This window comes from Periophthalmus magnuspinnatus, chromosome 6 (genome assembly GCF_009829125.3).
Source record: "Periophthalmus magnuspinnatus isolate fPerMag1 chromosome 6, fPerMag1.2.pri, whole genome shotgun sequence".
In the NCBI taxonomy this organism is placed as follows: domain Eukaryota; kingdom Metazoa; phylum Chordata; class Actinopteri; order Gobiiformes; family Gobiidae; genus Periophthalmus; species Periophthalmus magnuspinnatus.
In genome coordinates, this window is record NC_047131.1 from 15,505,515 (window position 1) to 15,519,917 (window position 14,403).

The 14,403-nt window shown below is 37.2% G+C and overlaps 1 protein-coding gene across 2 annotated transcripts in view; it reads left to right on the forward strand.

Moving 5' to 3' along the window:
- frmd4a (FERM domain containing 4A) overlaps positions 1 to 14,403 on the forward strand; it is a 107,743-nt gene that overhangs the window by 51,778 nt on the left and 41,562 nt on the right. For both annotated transcript variants that reach the window (XM_055222728.1, XM_055222727.1), the window contains exons 2-4: positions 230 to 295; positions 10,490 to 10,584; positions 13,659 to 13,751. In XM_055222728.1, coding sequence (XP_055078703.1) covers positions 230 to 295; positions 10,490 to 10,584; positions 13,659 to 13,751 — 254 coding nt within the window. The remainder of the gene's footprint in view (positions 1 to 229; positions 296 to 10,489; positions 10,585 to 13,658; positions 13,752 to 14,403) is intronic.

Sequence of the window (14,403 nt, forward strand, 5' to 3'; positions counted from 1 at the left end):
TTTTAACCTCACATTTCTTCTTCCTAAACCATATTTTTTACTAACAGGATTAGCTCCAACCATGTCCATTAAAAAGACCCAAGCTGATCATTGACAATTTGAAATGACTCACTCATGATTAAACTTTTATTAATTTCACAGCCCTAATTGTGCTTCTTAGGCTTGTTTGATCTGAAAATGTTAACAAATGTTAACAAACTCTAATCTGTGCTATTCCTTTGTGTTACAGATGACAGAGGGGCGGCGATGTCAAGTTCACCTTTTGGATGACCGAAAGCTAGAGCTACTTGTACAGGTAAGACATGGATCACCTTTATATTTCTTCTACATAGTTTCATTTCAAACAGAAGAGAGAGGGATAGACGATGGCAGAAGAGAAGGAGATGGACAGGCTGAGAAAGCTGATCGTCCTGCATTAGTTGAGGTAGAGAGTTGGAGCTGTACTGGAGGGAAGAAGGAGGACAGGTAGAGAGAATTTATATGCACGCCCTGACAGGTGATTGGTTGAGAGGTCAAGGTATCTGGCTGTGATTGGCCGGTGACTACAGCGGTCTTCCTGGTTGAACTTATGGCTCTATTCCATTCACATCATGAGTCTTGTGGCTGCCTTAAGAGTACATTACTGCTGACCCAGTGAAGCATGTCCAGGAGCAGTGACCATATCCTCCTCCTCCCCCTCTCCTCCATCTCCTCACACTGTGGTAAATAGCCTGACTGCATTGACCCTGCTCGGTTCACTCTACATCTAGAGTCCATATCCCCTGGTGCAATTAAAACCAGTATATATTTATCATATACAAATGCTAATGATTTTCTCTCTCTTTTTTTTTTACTAAATTAATCTACAGCTTTCAATTTCCATCTAAGTTTTAGACAAATGTAAATGTAAATGTAAAATGCATTTGTATTCTTTTTTTTAAGTCTCTGATATCACTTATATGTAGCTAATTTTTCACATGTGATATTCTATTCCTTTCTACCTTTGGCCCCAGTTACTTTCATTGTGGAATTTAGAATGTATTGATACTTTGCTGCAGATGTCATCAGCATTAACTGGGGGAGTGAAGCTAACTGGAGACACTGCTTTGTCTGAAGCTCTGTTACTTAAGTTAGACTTTAATCTGGGCTTTATTTTCACACAATCAGATCACAAAGAGCTGAGCTGAGGGACTTGTCTTTCAAGTCCCTGTCAAATAACATTAGCCACAAGTTAGCTAGCTTTAGCCAACAGTTTTTTGAGTTAGTCTCTCTCACCTTTTTGTTGAAACGCGTTGAAACACTATTGATCACAGACTCCTGACAATGTGTTGTTTAAATAAATCTAAAAACGTATTATTATATTATCAATGTATTGCTAATGAGTGCATTGGGTCACCATGGTAACAGCTGAACATTCCTCCGCAGACTTGTATGCAGTACCCCCCCAGCGTTACTGCAAAGTATCAATTTGTTTACAAACTTATAAAGGGCCTACATGTCTCATTGTATTCATATTGGGCACGATAACCTACAAGATATACAGTTATACATTATCATTGTCTACTGTATGTTTTTGTAGTTCCATATTTAACAAAACATTGCATTTAGGCATATGGACAGTCAGCTATATTATCATGACACTTTTGATATTGCAAAGTGAAGTCATAGGTCAAATAAGATGTCACCAAAGTAATTCCCCCAAATGACAAGGGCCAAATGGGGACGTGTGCTTGGAGCATGCTGTCTGCTGACTCCTGATTTCATTACCCTGCTACAACTGCTCCAGCACACTAGAGCAGACTTTTCCATTTCAGAACTTTCTGACCTTCCACTACTCTTTTCTGCAATATATTTTTACACACTGAAAAAGTTGTAGGTTTTAGTGCATTGGTTAAGGTTGGATAATGTGGCAAATAGTTTTAACATTTATACATACAAGGGTTGTCAAAAGTATTGAAAATCAGATACTAATCAATACGAAAACTAGTATTGAAACTCATTTGAGCAGGTGTTGATACTAAAAAGTCACATTCACAGGATGGAACTGAACCTTTCCTGAATAACTTTAGAATGATCTTGAGCTGTATCAGAACAAGTATAAGACACATAGACTAGTATACACCCATGGACCACTATGGAATCTACCTGGACGACACAATTACACAGATATGAGGCCAATATAAAATAAAGTAATATGATTTAATGTTGAATATCACATTCTATTGTCTAAATAAAGAGTGTTATTATCATTGTGATATTGGAATGGAGTATCAAGTCTATTCCTTAATATCGAGTTTGAAATTTTAGTATTGTGACAACACTAGGATGCTGTTAAAATTATTGAATGTTAACATATCCTTGTCTTACCCTTGTTTTACACTAAGAGAGAATTAATGGATGGATGCTGGGCCATATAATGTTGCATAAATAGAACATAAGCAAATGTTTATGGCTGCTATAACAGTAAAAATCAAATGAGTCGTCTCCTGTTTATTAATGCAGTCCTTTAGGCAGGTATATCAAGATGTATTATGTTATTATAGCCATTAGACAACTATATTATCAAATGGGCTACTACTTTGCTAGACAGTCAACCAGGGTTGTCAAAAGTATCGAAAATCAGATACTACATTCATAAGACAGAAATGAACCTTTCCTGAATAGCTTTAGGATGAACTTGAGCTGTATCAGAATAAGTACAGGACCAATAGACTAGTATACGCCCATAGACCACTATGAAACCTACCTGGACCACTGAGTGAGAACACACATGGTAATATAACAAAGATTATACCATGATTTAACATTGAAAATCACTATTAGCTAAAGAAAGAGTGTTTTTCTGTTCTGTTCTTTAGTATTGAAATGGAGTTTGAAATTTTAGTATCGTGACAACACTATTAGCTATAGCAGACAACAAAAATACTATGTTGCTGTGTTTTTCAATGTTATTTTAATACTTAATTGTCTTTATTAGCCCTGGGCAATTTAACTGTTTTGAATCATAATATTAAATTTGCACAATTATGAAAACTGGATAATTGGCACACACCAATTAGCGTTCCATTTTGATTGTTGGAGCACAGCTAGAATTACGAAGCTTTTGTGGCGTGTGACAACCTTTTGTTTGAATTATATCTCACAGTTCACATAAACAGTCTCTAACAGCTCTCATGATTATAGAGGTCTGCGATATTGACATAAAAAATAATGTATGGTTTATTAAAATAGTTTTGAAATCCATCAGAAATGGGCTAAAATATGGCTTGGTTGGCTTGGTTGGTTCAAACTTTATGTACAAAAAGAATAAGATTAAGATTAATCTCAATCAAAATGACTATTTGAATACATGCAATTGCCCAATCGCAAAGACTCCAATTTTTGATGCTCCATTATTTCTTCCTCAAACAACAAAATATCCTGTCTTATACTACATAAAAGCTGCTAACCCTGTTGTTTAGATCTGTACGAACATGTTCTGAAATGTGATTCTTTGTGAGTTCATATTTCAGTCTTTTTTTCAATTCTTCTGGAAGCGTTTACAACTTTGAACAGAATCCCATTATTAAAACATAAATCTCAAATCTAATCGCAATTGCAAGACTTGTCAGAATAATAGCAGTACACTGTAAGTTTGTAATGCTTTTGGACATCATGGTTACACATCATTAAAACAATTGTAATATTTCCTTGTAGGCTACATATTGCATAATTTAATTTGAGATATACAAAATGCTTTGTTCAGTTTCATTTTTCAATCATACTGTATGCTTTCACATCGACTCAGCACATTCTAGCAAAGACTGATTGACTTATTTATATAAAGGCGCTTGTACCTGTCTTAAAAATGTGACAAACAGAACTAGATCATTATAAACGGTTTGCAGTCGTCTAAAGTTATTTTTCTCACCTCATGTATTCGGAGCATCTTAATCATTCACGGGGATGAGTTTATTAGCACTTTTTACAACCCTATTCTCTCTTTTCTCATCAGAGTTTTGCAATCACGGTAAAGCTAACAACAACTAGCATGCTAACTACACTTTCTGATTCTCGGACTATAAACACTTATAACCTACAACAGAATACATAATTAGATGCAGACAGTACACAGCAGACTTATTTTGACCTCAAGAGCTGCTTATACAATATATCTGTACTGTTAGACGAATTTTGCTCAAATACATGGGAAAAACCGGGTACTTTGCCATTCAGCCCTTTCCTCCTCCACTTCCTCTAGGTTTGGTTTATGAAGCATGACATTCCTTACCATAACACCACAGGGCTATAAAGATGGCTTCTAACCACAAACTACTCTTCGGGGACAAAACACACACTAATCACTAAAAAATAAACTCCCTAATATAGTATAAACTGCATTTCCTAACTTTCTTTTGGACATGTATGTAAGAAGACAGATAGTCGAGAGGTTGCCAGGTTTGCTAAATGAGCTGTAAAGGAGAATTGGTTTACTTAAGCACTTGCACCTCCCTATAATTCTCACACTGTCAATTATGGGTGCTGCTGAAGAGGCACGCTGTAATAGTCGACTAGGGTAATGCTGCCTAAGCTGGTTGAGATCTTACATAAATAGTAGGCCGATTTGAAAAAAAAATGTAATGGTCTCAATCAGCAAATCAAAATCGCAAAAAATGCAATTCTTTTGGTAATAATTCTTCTTCTCATTTGGGCAGATGTTGATACTAAAAAAAGTCACCTTTACAGGACAGAAATGAAGTAGCTTTAGAATGATCTTGAGCTGTATCAGAACAAGTATGACACATAGACTAGTATACACCCATGGACCACTATGGATGACTGAGGGATTACACAGATATAAGACTGCACAGTATAAAAGATATAGTACATTAAAGAGTATGCAGTATAGTATATAAAAGTACTATTGTTTAATTTTGAAAATGGCATTCTATTGTCTAAAGAAAGTTGTTTTTTATTATCATCGTGGTATCAGAATTGGTATTCGAGTCTATTCCTTTGTATCAGAATTGAGTTTGAAATGTTAGTATCGTGACAAGACTAATTCTGTGTAAAAGCTGCTAACCCTGTAGTTTAAAAATCTACAAATATGATCTGAAATTCAGGGGTTTCCTGTATTAATTTAGCATGTTTGTCAGCCTTCTCCTAAACTTAAAATATGCAATTTGAATGAACTTGATATTGACACATCATTGTTCACCAACCCAGAAGTTTGCAACCTTTTATTTTATGTTAGCAATTTAGCGCTACAAATGCTAAAGATTGTATGCTAGTCACAGGATTTATGCTAAGCTGATCAAACAGTTGTGGTTTTAGGCTAATGTAATCACATGTAATTTCCATAATTATCTCGTCGGGTTGCACAATTGTAGAAAAACATCAAATGTGTATTTTTATTAATTTTTTTAACTAATATTGTGATTGTGATTAGATTTGCAATGTATGTTGTAAAAGTTAGGATTCTGTTCATTCTGAATGCACATTGTTAACAACTCTAGGGATGTTAACATTTGAGACAAGAAACGTGAACTTATAAACTAATACAAGAATCTCATGGGAATCAATTTTTTTTTTCTTTTCTAATAAAAAGATCATATATATTTTTTCTAATGTGCTAATGCTCTGCTAATGTTCTAGTTTCTGATCAGTTATTAGTTATACTCTAACTCCAACTGCGTGATATATGAATTTTTTGCTATATGTCTGTTAATAAAATTATAATAAAACAAAAAAAATAATGCTAGGGAAACTCTGTCAAAATAAAAACATTGACAAAACCAAGACTAAATAAGGCAAAATTTGGGGTTTTATAAGGAAAGTCATTAACATTTTTAACATATTCTTTTTTTTCTTTTTTCAGTGCATTTTTGTCAGATGGAGAACCTTGGTGTTACTGTGATATATTGAGTATTCTGCAATATCGATTATTGCGTCAGTTAGTGTCACGATATCGATAGTTTTGCAATATATTGGACTATTATAAACCTATACATTTTCCAGACTTGACTAACTTTGCCACCATCACAATCGTATAATATTGTATGCTTTTACTTTTGATTGTATTTTTTTTTTCAAACCAAACTTGTTGAAAATCGCCCTCTTCTCTATCCCTCTCGTCTCCTTAACTACCGCCTCCTCTGAGTTCATTATACCCTGTGCGTGTGTATTGTGGACCAGTCTGTCTGTTGCTGTGATAATAAAGGACCACTGCTGTTTGTGTCTCAGCTCAACCAAAACATGCATTAGCCCTGATACCATAACGACAGGCTGCAGAGGGGGCTGAATGTGTAGCTTTAAGAGAGGCTTCAAACAGCTGCCCGGAGGATCCTGTAGTTACGCAGGGACACAACAGTAGTTATGCTGGATGCCTGGGTCATTTTAGGAGTGGATATTATGCATGCATTTTTGCAAGACCCTGCTTTCAAACTTGTCTTGCAAAAGTACCCAATATTAGATGATGTATGCCCATGGCAGGAGGGCGTGCCATCAGACACTGGTATCAGTCATGAAGTCTAGTTGAAACTATGGTCATGTTGCGCAGGAATGAGATGTCAGGCAATGTCTGTATTGTCATATCCTTAACATGTGCTCCGGGGCTGGGTGAGTGTGCATGTTTAAGAAGATCCAATTCCAAGTAAGTACCAGGCCAGTACTGCTGATATGGACACCCAGATTATGTGTCACTGTATTGTTCCTGTTGTGACTTAGATTAAGCTGCCCATAATACACTTTTACTGCTATTCTGAAAATTTGCATTTGTTTTGTTTCAATCATGCATTTACCAGATTGTTCTGATAATTTCATCACTATATGGAGTTTATTGAAAGGCTGTGAAAACTCTGAACCTCCAGAATTGACTCACTGAGCTGCAAAGGCTACACTAGCACTGCAGGTGGCTGCAGGTGCTGGGGGTTAGGTAGTTTAAACCAACTGAATGTTCTGCATTAAAACAGACAAACCTAATGAAAGACTCATGCAAGACTTGTTCTGCTCTCTAACCATCTCTCCAACTCACTTATACCATTTTATGCCACACATGTTGGGATTACATGTCTTAACTTTAAGTCATGTTGTTGATCGAATAATGAAGGATTTACATCATAGAGACCTGATCTCTGTCCCCCGTAACGTATACAGCTCCCCATGTTATGACTGTATAGATTCTAGTCCCCATAGTGTGATAAATATCTGCCCACTTTCACTGTTTTACACCTGAACTCACTGGCACACACACAAACACACACACACACACACACAAAATTGTGCATGAGTGGCAAAACACTGACTAGCGCTGAAGCATGATACACACATATATTATACATACAGCATTTTAACCTGTATGTTCTGCAGAGCATCTCCTCTCCCTCTTCCTCTCTCCCTCTCTCTCTCTCTCTCTCTCTCTCTCTCTCTCTCAGTCTCTCCTTCTCTCCCTCTCCTCCTGTGTCTCAGATCTAGGTCAGTGGAGATGTGAGTGCACGTGAACCGGCAGCGCGTCCACATGACATCACCGGGTTCCTCTCTTTAAATAGCCCGAAGTAGCTTTAGCTGTGGCTGTGATGAAGTCCGAGTGTAGTGAGGAGATAGTGGTGTGACCTCAGGGGAGAGAGGAGTGTGTGTCTGTGTTTGTGTGTGTGTGTGTGTGTGTGTGTGTGTGTGTGTGAAGACGCAGTGTCTTTAGTATGTCATGTTGATCTTATATCATCCACTATGCAACGTCAAGTGTGTTCATGATTTTAACCTTCATTATCTTAAAACATTCATGTTTCAAAAACACAGTGGAGCACTTGTATTACCACATGACATCACAAGGTAGAACACAGTGTTTTCTGTTTGAGAGAATAACTCTGCCTAAATATGCAGGGTTTGTGTGTTAAGCATGTGTGAATGAATCAAAACACAACTCCAGGTATGTTTTTGATGAGGAAACAACATTATAACATGGATTAGAAAATAACATAATATGGGCTCTCTAAGTCCAAAAAATATGTTCCAGCTATCATATACTGAACGATAAATTGATATAGTAATTATTGTGACAGTCAAAGCGACTGTACTTGGTGTAGAAGATGGTGAGGTGTCGTACATGAGCTGTTACTTCCTGTAGGTGTGGTTTACCTGACGGACCTGGCAAGTTGTTCAAATTTGCCAGCACCACTTTAACCACATTAGCATGCTACTATGTAACACAAGCACCGTGCTGTTATCCTTTGTGAATTATAAAAAAACATTTAAGATTTCTAGATATTTCCATAGTTCATGTAACTTGACTGTGACTAAAGCTGAGCTTAATGTGCACAGCAGTTAACTGTTAGTGCTTCTTTATGGTCATCTCCTCTCTGCTCAGAGTGCACTGCTCAGCTCAGAGGCGAGCACTTGTACATTGCAGAGTACTGGCACCTGGTATTGGACTGATACCCGATATTGCCATTGGTATCGGTGCATCCGTACTCACGGCTAGACCTGTGCGGTTGTTGATGCAAAAATAATTATGTAGAAAAATTTACTGGCCAACGCAGAACCACTGCCTCCTGGTTATCAGATAATCAAAGACAGACAAATGTACATCCCTAATAAATCACATTGTCCCACTCCCAACACTTTCACTTGTTGCAGCATTAAAAATAGGACTAAAAGTGTATGAACAATCAAGTACTCAATGTCATGTATTCCTCATCATCTGTTTTCACATCCACAGATCTAGTGTGTAGTGCAGTGTTGCTTTAAGTGGCGGGCTGCCCTGTTGTTGTGTCCGCCCAGAGTCACATGAGGCTGTGGCAGAGGCACACCCAGCACAGGGCAGACCTCAGGGTGGAGCCCAAACCAGCTCCATATGTCAGAGGAGCAGAGCGGCAAGCGGCCCCTCCTCCGCTGGGCCCGGACAGTACACGGGCTCTTATTTACACTGCTTATTTATTCGTGATAGGGTTGTCAAGTATCAGAAATCATCATCATCATACTAATCAGTACTAAAGCGAGTATCGAAACTGAGCAGGTATCAGTACTAAAAAGTCACATTCACATAGCAGAAATGAACCTTTCCTGAATAGCTTTAGAATGATCTTGACCTGTACCAGAACAAGTATAAAACCACATAGACTAGTATACGCCATGGACCACTATGGAACCTACCTGGTCCACTGAGGGATTACACAGATATAAGACCCCGTGGTAATATAAAAGAAAGATTTAATGTTGAATATCACATTTTGTATTTACTATACTTTTTTCCTTTTAGTACTATCACTATTTCATTTGCTTGTAATTAAACATGAGTTACTGTTTCCTTTGTGGATCAATAAAGTATGCCTAATTGTCTAATTTCATAATGGCTGCTGTAAAATCTTGTTTATTTATCATTTTGGGACCTTATAATAGAAAAAGGGAAAAATAATTGAACTGGGCTCAAACCAAGTCTAGATCCGGACTAAACTGTATCAAACCCAAGTCTACATTAGAACTAAACTAGGCTCAAACCAGGACCAAACCAGGACAACTGTGAACTAGGGATTTACGATTTGGGGAAAAAATAAATAAATACAATTTTTCTGTATTTCATTTTTTTGTTTAAAAAGTAGGATTCTGAGTGTACATTTTAAACAACTCCAGGAGCATTAGCAATTGAGAGAATACTGAAATATGAACTGATACACTAGTATAGGGCACTCTATGTCTAAATAATTGCCAACTCAAATTGCAATTTCATTTCAATTGCGTTATCTTGTGCAGTCCTAACTAGTGTTGTCACAATACTAAAATTTCATACTCGATTTCGATAGTACTCGATACTCAATTCCAGTACCACTGTAATAATAAAAACACTTCATTTAGACAACAGAATGTGATTTTCAGCATTAAATCATAGTACTTTCTTTCATATTCTCATGTGGTCTTATATTTTTGTAATCCAACATTCGTCCAGGTAGGTTCCATAGTGGTCCATGGGTGAAAACTAGTCTATGTGTCTTATACTTGTTCTGATACAGCTCAAGATCATTCTAAAGCTATTGAGGAAAGGTTTATTTGTGTGACTTTTTTAGTATCAATGGGTATGTAGTTTCAACCAGTTTTAATCTAATTAGTATTTGATTTTCGATACTTTACCCTAGTCCTAGCTCACCAGAAGTTCTCATGTAGCTAATCACAATCAAAATGAACATTTGACCTATTGACCCGTTAGCTACTTATACTTACTCTGTTTTGCTGAATGTTCTGCCTGTTCTTTATTGCATTGGTTCAGTCCAGAGCCATGACACTGCAGTCAAGGTGTGGGTCAGAGAGGAGGGAGGAGGCGACTGGGGAGAGGGAAGGCCGCACCTGCACCGTCAGCAACTTCCACTCTCTCTCCATCCATCTCTCCCTATCCTGTTTTCCCTATAGCGCCGAGCCTGAATGCTTAGTCACCGCATTCAAATCGATACCCGGCTAACACATTATTATAGCGCCTGATGTTACAATGTGTCTCAAGTGTGAAAGAATAATAAAAACTTCTCTTTATTCTCTCTCTCTCTTCCAGCCCAAGCTTATGGCCAAGGACTTGCTGGACCTGGTGGCATCGCATTTTAACCTCAAAGAGAAGGAGTACTTTGGCATCGCGTATGTAGATGAGACGTAAGTTAGCAAAACACAGCGTTTCAGATAACATATTATTATTACATAACATAATATTTAATACAGATGGGACACAGCTAAAATGAATATTGAGATTGTTACATCATCACATTCTACAATCTGACTAGACTTAATAAATAATTAAATAATACATGAGATTTTAACAGTCAACAGTCACCCGGACTACCCAGCTACAGAAACCCCCCTAGACCTAGGGAATTGAACTGGGGACCGTCTTGTAAGGCAAGACACATCTCATCGACAGAAAAAGTGTAAAAAAAAAAAAAAAAAAGGTTTACTTAGGTTTTTTGCATGTAGCCATTTTTCAACAAAAGAAAAAAAAGTGTGAGGAGTTAATTTTGTTGCCAGAAAATACAGGATTGCACAGGTATAAAGTTTTTACTACCAGAATGACTTTTGATATATATTTACTAATAATAACATAGCAGGGTCGTCAAGCATAAACATATTGACACTGAAAGTAATTTTAAAAAGATTGATACTAAAATTATTATAACTAGAACAAATCAGGACCTTTCTTAATGGTTTCTGAATCAGAATCTTGCTCTTCATCAGATAAAGACAAACAACCCATAGACTTATATCTTCACCATATATAAAAAAAAAAGTTTTGTTTATTTTTTTTCATCATCGTGGTGTCAATATCAGCATTAATTACTGAGTCTTTTCTTTAGTTTGAGAACTGAATATTGTGACAACACTGTGACAATACTATTCCTTTAACAATAAACCCACTAGTCTAGAGTCGTGTGCACCACAGAGCCGTTTTGATGCTAAGCTAAAGCGACAGAGGCAGAAATAGACCAGTGCAGTTCAGCCGGTTCACTGCTGCTCTGACCATGGCTCCATTCTCTCTCAGGACAAGGCTGGTCAGCACAATACACTGTTTCACTCTATAATGTTATGTTGTATTGACCAAACAATGTCAGTCCCAAATCATCTTAAAGAACTGTGTAAAGGCAGAGGACAAAGTGGGAACTTGCCTTGCCTAATACAAAGAAATAGTTTGACTGAAACACATAACACAGATGATGACTATGTTATATCATTGTTATACTTTAACTACTATAGTGAAAGGAAATGTATGTGGCCTGCGCTCTTACAGTTTTCACAATCATAACTGAACCTGGGTTGCCAGTGTCTTAACCTGCAGATAAAGGACACATAGAAGTTTTTCTCATTCTCTGTATATGAACAGGCCTCATGTGAAAGCTCAGAAACTCCAGAATTCACTCACTGAGCTGCAGAGGCTGCACTAGCACTAATGATTGGCTGCAGGTGCTGGAGTGATGATTTAGGTCAGAGAGTCCTTTTAGGCTTAAACCAACCGGATTTTTGCATTGAAACTGGCAACCCAAATGAGAGAATCATGTGAGACTTATTCTGCTTTCTGATTGGATAATCATTTTTAGAACCAAAACACCAAATTATGACACAAAACAACTTCAATCATGCCCAATGTTTGTTGTAATTAAGAATAAATCTGCATTACATTTGTTATCAGTAAAAACTATATTTGATTTGAAAATGTTTACCTTGTATCTTGGAACCCAGTTAGCACAGGATTATGGATTTAAAAATCTAAAATTTGTACAACAACAATAATAATAATGATGATAATACTAATAAAGCAATACAGGACACAAACCATGTGGTCAAAAAATCGAGCATGTACACATAGTTCACTCTGAACCCTACACCAGCTTGTGTTTTGAAATGCAAAAGTGACATTCAAATGAGCTTTGTTGTGCATGGCGATTGAAAACAGAGGGTTGGAGTGGCATGGTTCAGATCAGCTCATGCAAACCTGGGACATTTACATACAGGGAAACATGGCATGGTACCAAAGACCTGCCGTGTCCTGCTGTGTCCTGCTGTGTCCTGCTGTGTCCTGCTGTGTCCTGCCGAGTGGTATTTGCTTTGACACATGTGCATTCTGGGAGAGGGACAGTTGGGACATAACCCATGCTCTCAATCAAACTATGGATTGATCTCATCTTTTTTTTTCTTTTTTTTTTTTTTACCACCAGCGAGCCCGATACCAGACCTTGTACAAACTTGGTATTCATGCGTTCCAGCTTCTCTCACATAATGCCTACAAATAAACTATTCAAGCTAAAGATTAAGTGCAAATAACTACACTGTTACAAATCACGAATTGATGTTTGTTTTCATACTTACTACGTACTACTGATTTTGCGCTCTTTGGACAAACGGGGACATTTTTGGACATAGACATAAGGGGACAGTAGAACAAACAGAGGAGGACATATTTGGACATAGACATAAGGGGACAGTAGGATAGACAGAAGGACACATTTGGAAGTGTTGAGTTGCTCAGGGGAGCGTGCAAAGACACCAGGGAGACCAGCTGTCCATACAGGTCTTATGTTAGAGACGAGAGAGAGGAATTACACCCAAAATGATGGTTAATGCATTTAAGGTTATTATTTTAACTTTTTCCTTCAGTTTTCCATACTCACATAGCTCTGATTGACAGACGCAGTTACCAAATTATAACACACAGACCTTCCATAGCGAGTTTATTAGTCATTTTCTAGATTTTTACACCAGATGCCCTTCCTGTCAAAATCAACTAAATTACTTTTACTGGAATGGGTTATGGGAAAAAGCCAAAGAATGACAGCAAGCAGCTAAAGTTTTTTGCAGAATAAAAAGGGGTTGTCTCCATTTTGCTTTGCCATGTTTTTTGGGGACATTACATTGACTTACATTTATTTCCTCAAGACTGACGCAGAAACATAGTCATTACTGGTCTAATCTTAACCTAAACCCTAATCTTAACATGTTTTAACCCATATCCAAACGTTAAAGCATGTTGTTGATCTAATAATAAAGGATTCACATCTTCGGGACCTGAGTGTTCTCCCCACGAGGAAAGGCACACAATCAATGTTTGTGCGGGGTTTTGTCCTCACAATGTGACAACACACACATACTCACTGTTCAAGGAAATATTTGTCCATATACTGTTACCAAAAGCTATTGAAGTAAAAGTTTTTTCACATGCTGTTTTTCATGTTTTCCCTCAGGAGTCACTTCAGCTGGCTGCAGTTGGACCGGCGAGTTTTAGAGCACGAGTTCCCAAAGAAGTCTGGTCCTATTGTCCTGTACTTCTGTGTCAGGTCAGTCCCAATGATCAGTTTATTTATCTATTCATCTATCTAGTCCACATTGAAAGAGTTGTAGTAATATACAGTTTTATATAGCCATTTTTACACATCAAAATCATTCTCTAAAATCACCAAAAGAACAACAAAGAGTGGTTATATCTGGTCCCGCATATTTTCGTTTTTGTTTAAATCTCTCATTTTGTGTCACATTTTTTTTATACATCGTCTTCAAGGTAATATCAAAAAGGTTGTTTTAAAGGTATGCAAAATTAGAATGTTGTACATATCGTCATTGATGATAAAATATCAGGCATGCAGTGACATTTCTGGTGGTTTATTTTGCAGTCGATAATTTTTTTTGTGCAAAACTAGAAACTCAAGCACTTTTTAGCACAGTTTTAGATTTAGATTTTTAAATTATAATTAGATTATTTTTGTCTGTATCACCTACCTATACCTTAAAGGTGCTGTACCTGTTATACGAATGTGAAGTACTTCATTGTAAGTAGTTTGCAGTGGTCCAAACTTATTCCTCATTTACTTTATACATTCTGAGCATCATATTTATTCACCACAATGAGTTTATAAGCACTTTTCACAACTCTCAGAGACCAGAGGGGAGTTTGACCATTACTTTGAGACAGGCAACTAGCATGCTAACAGT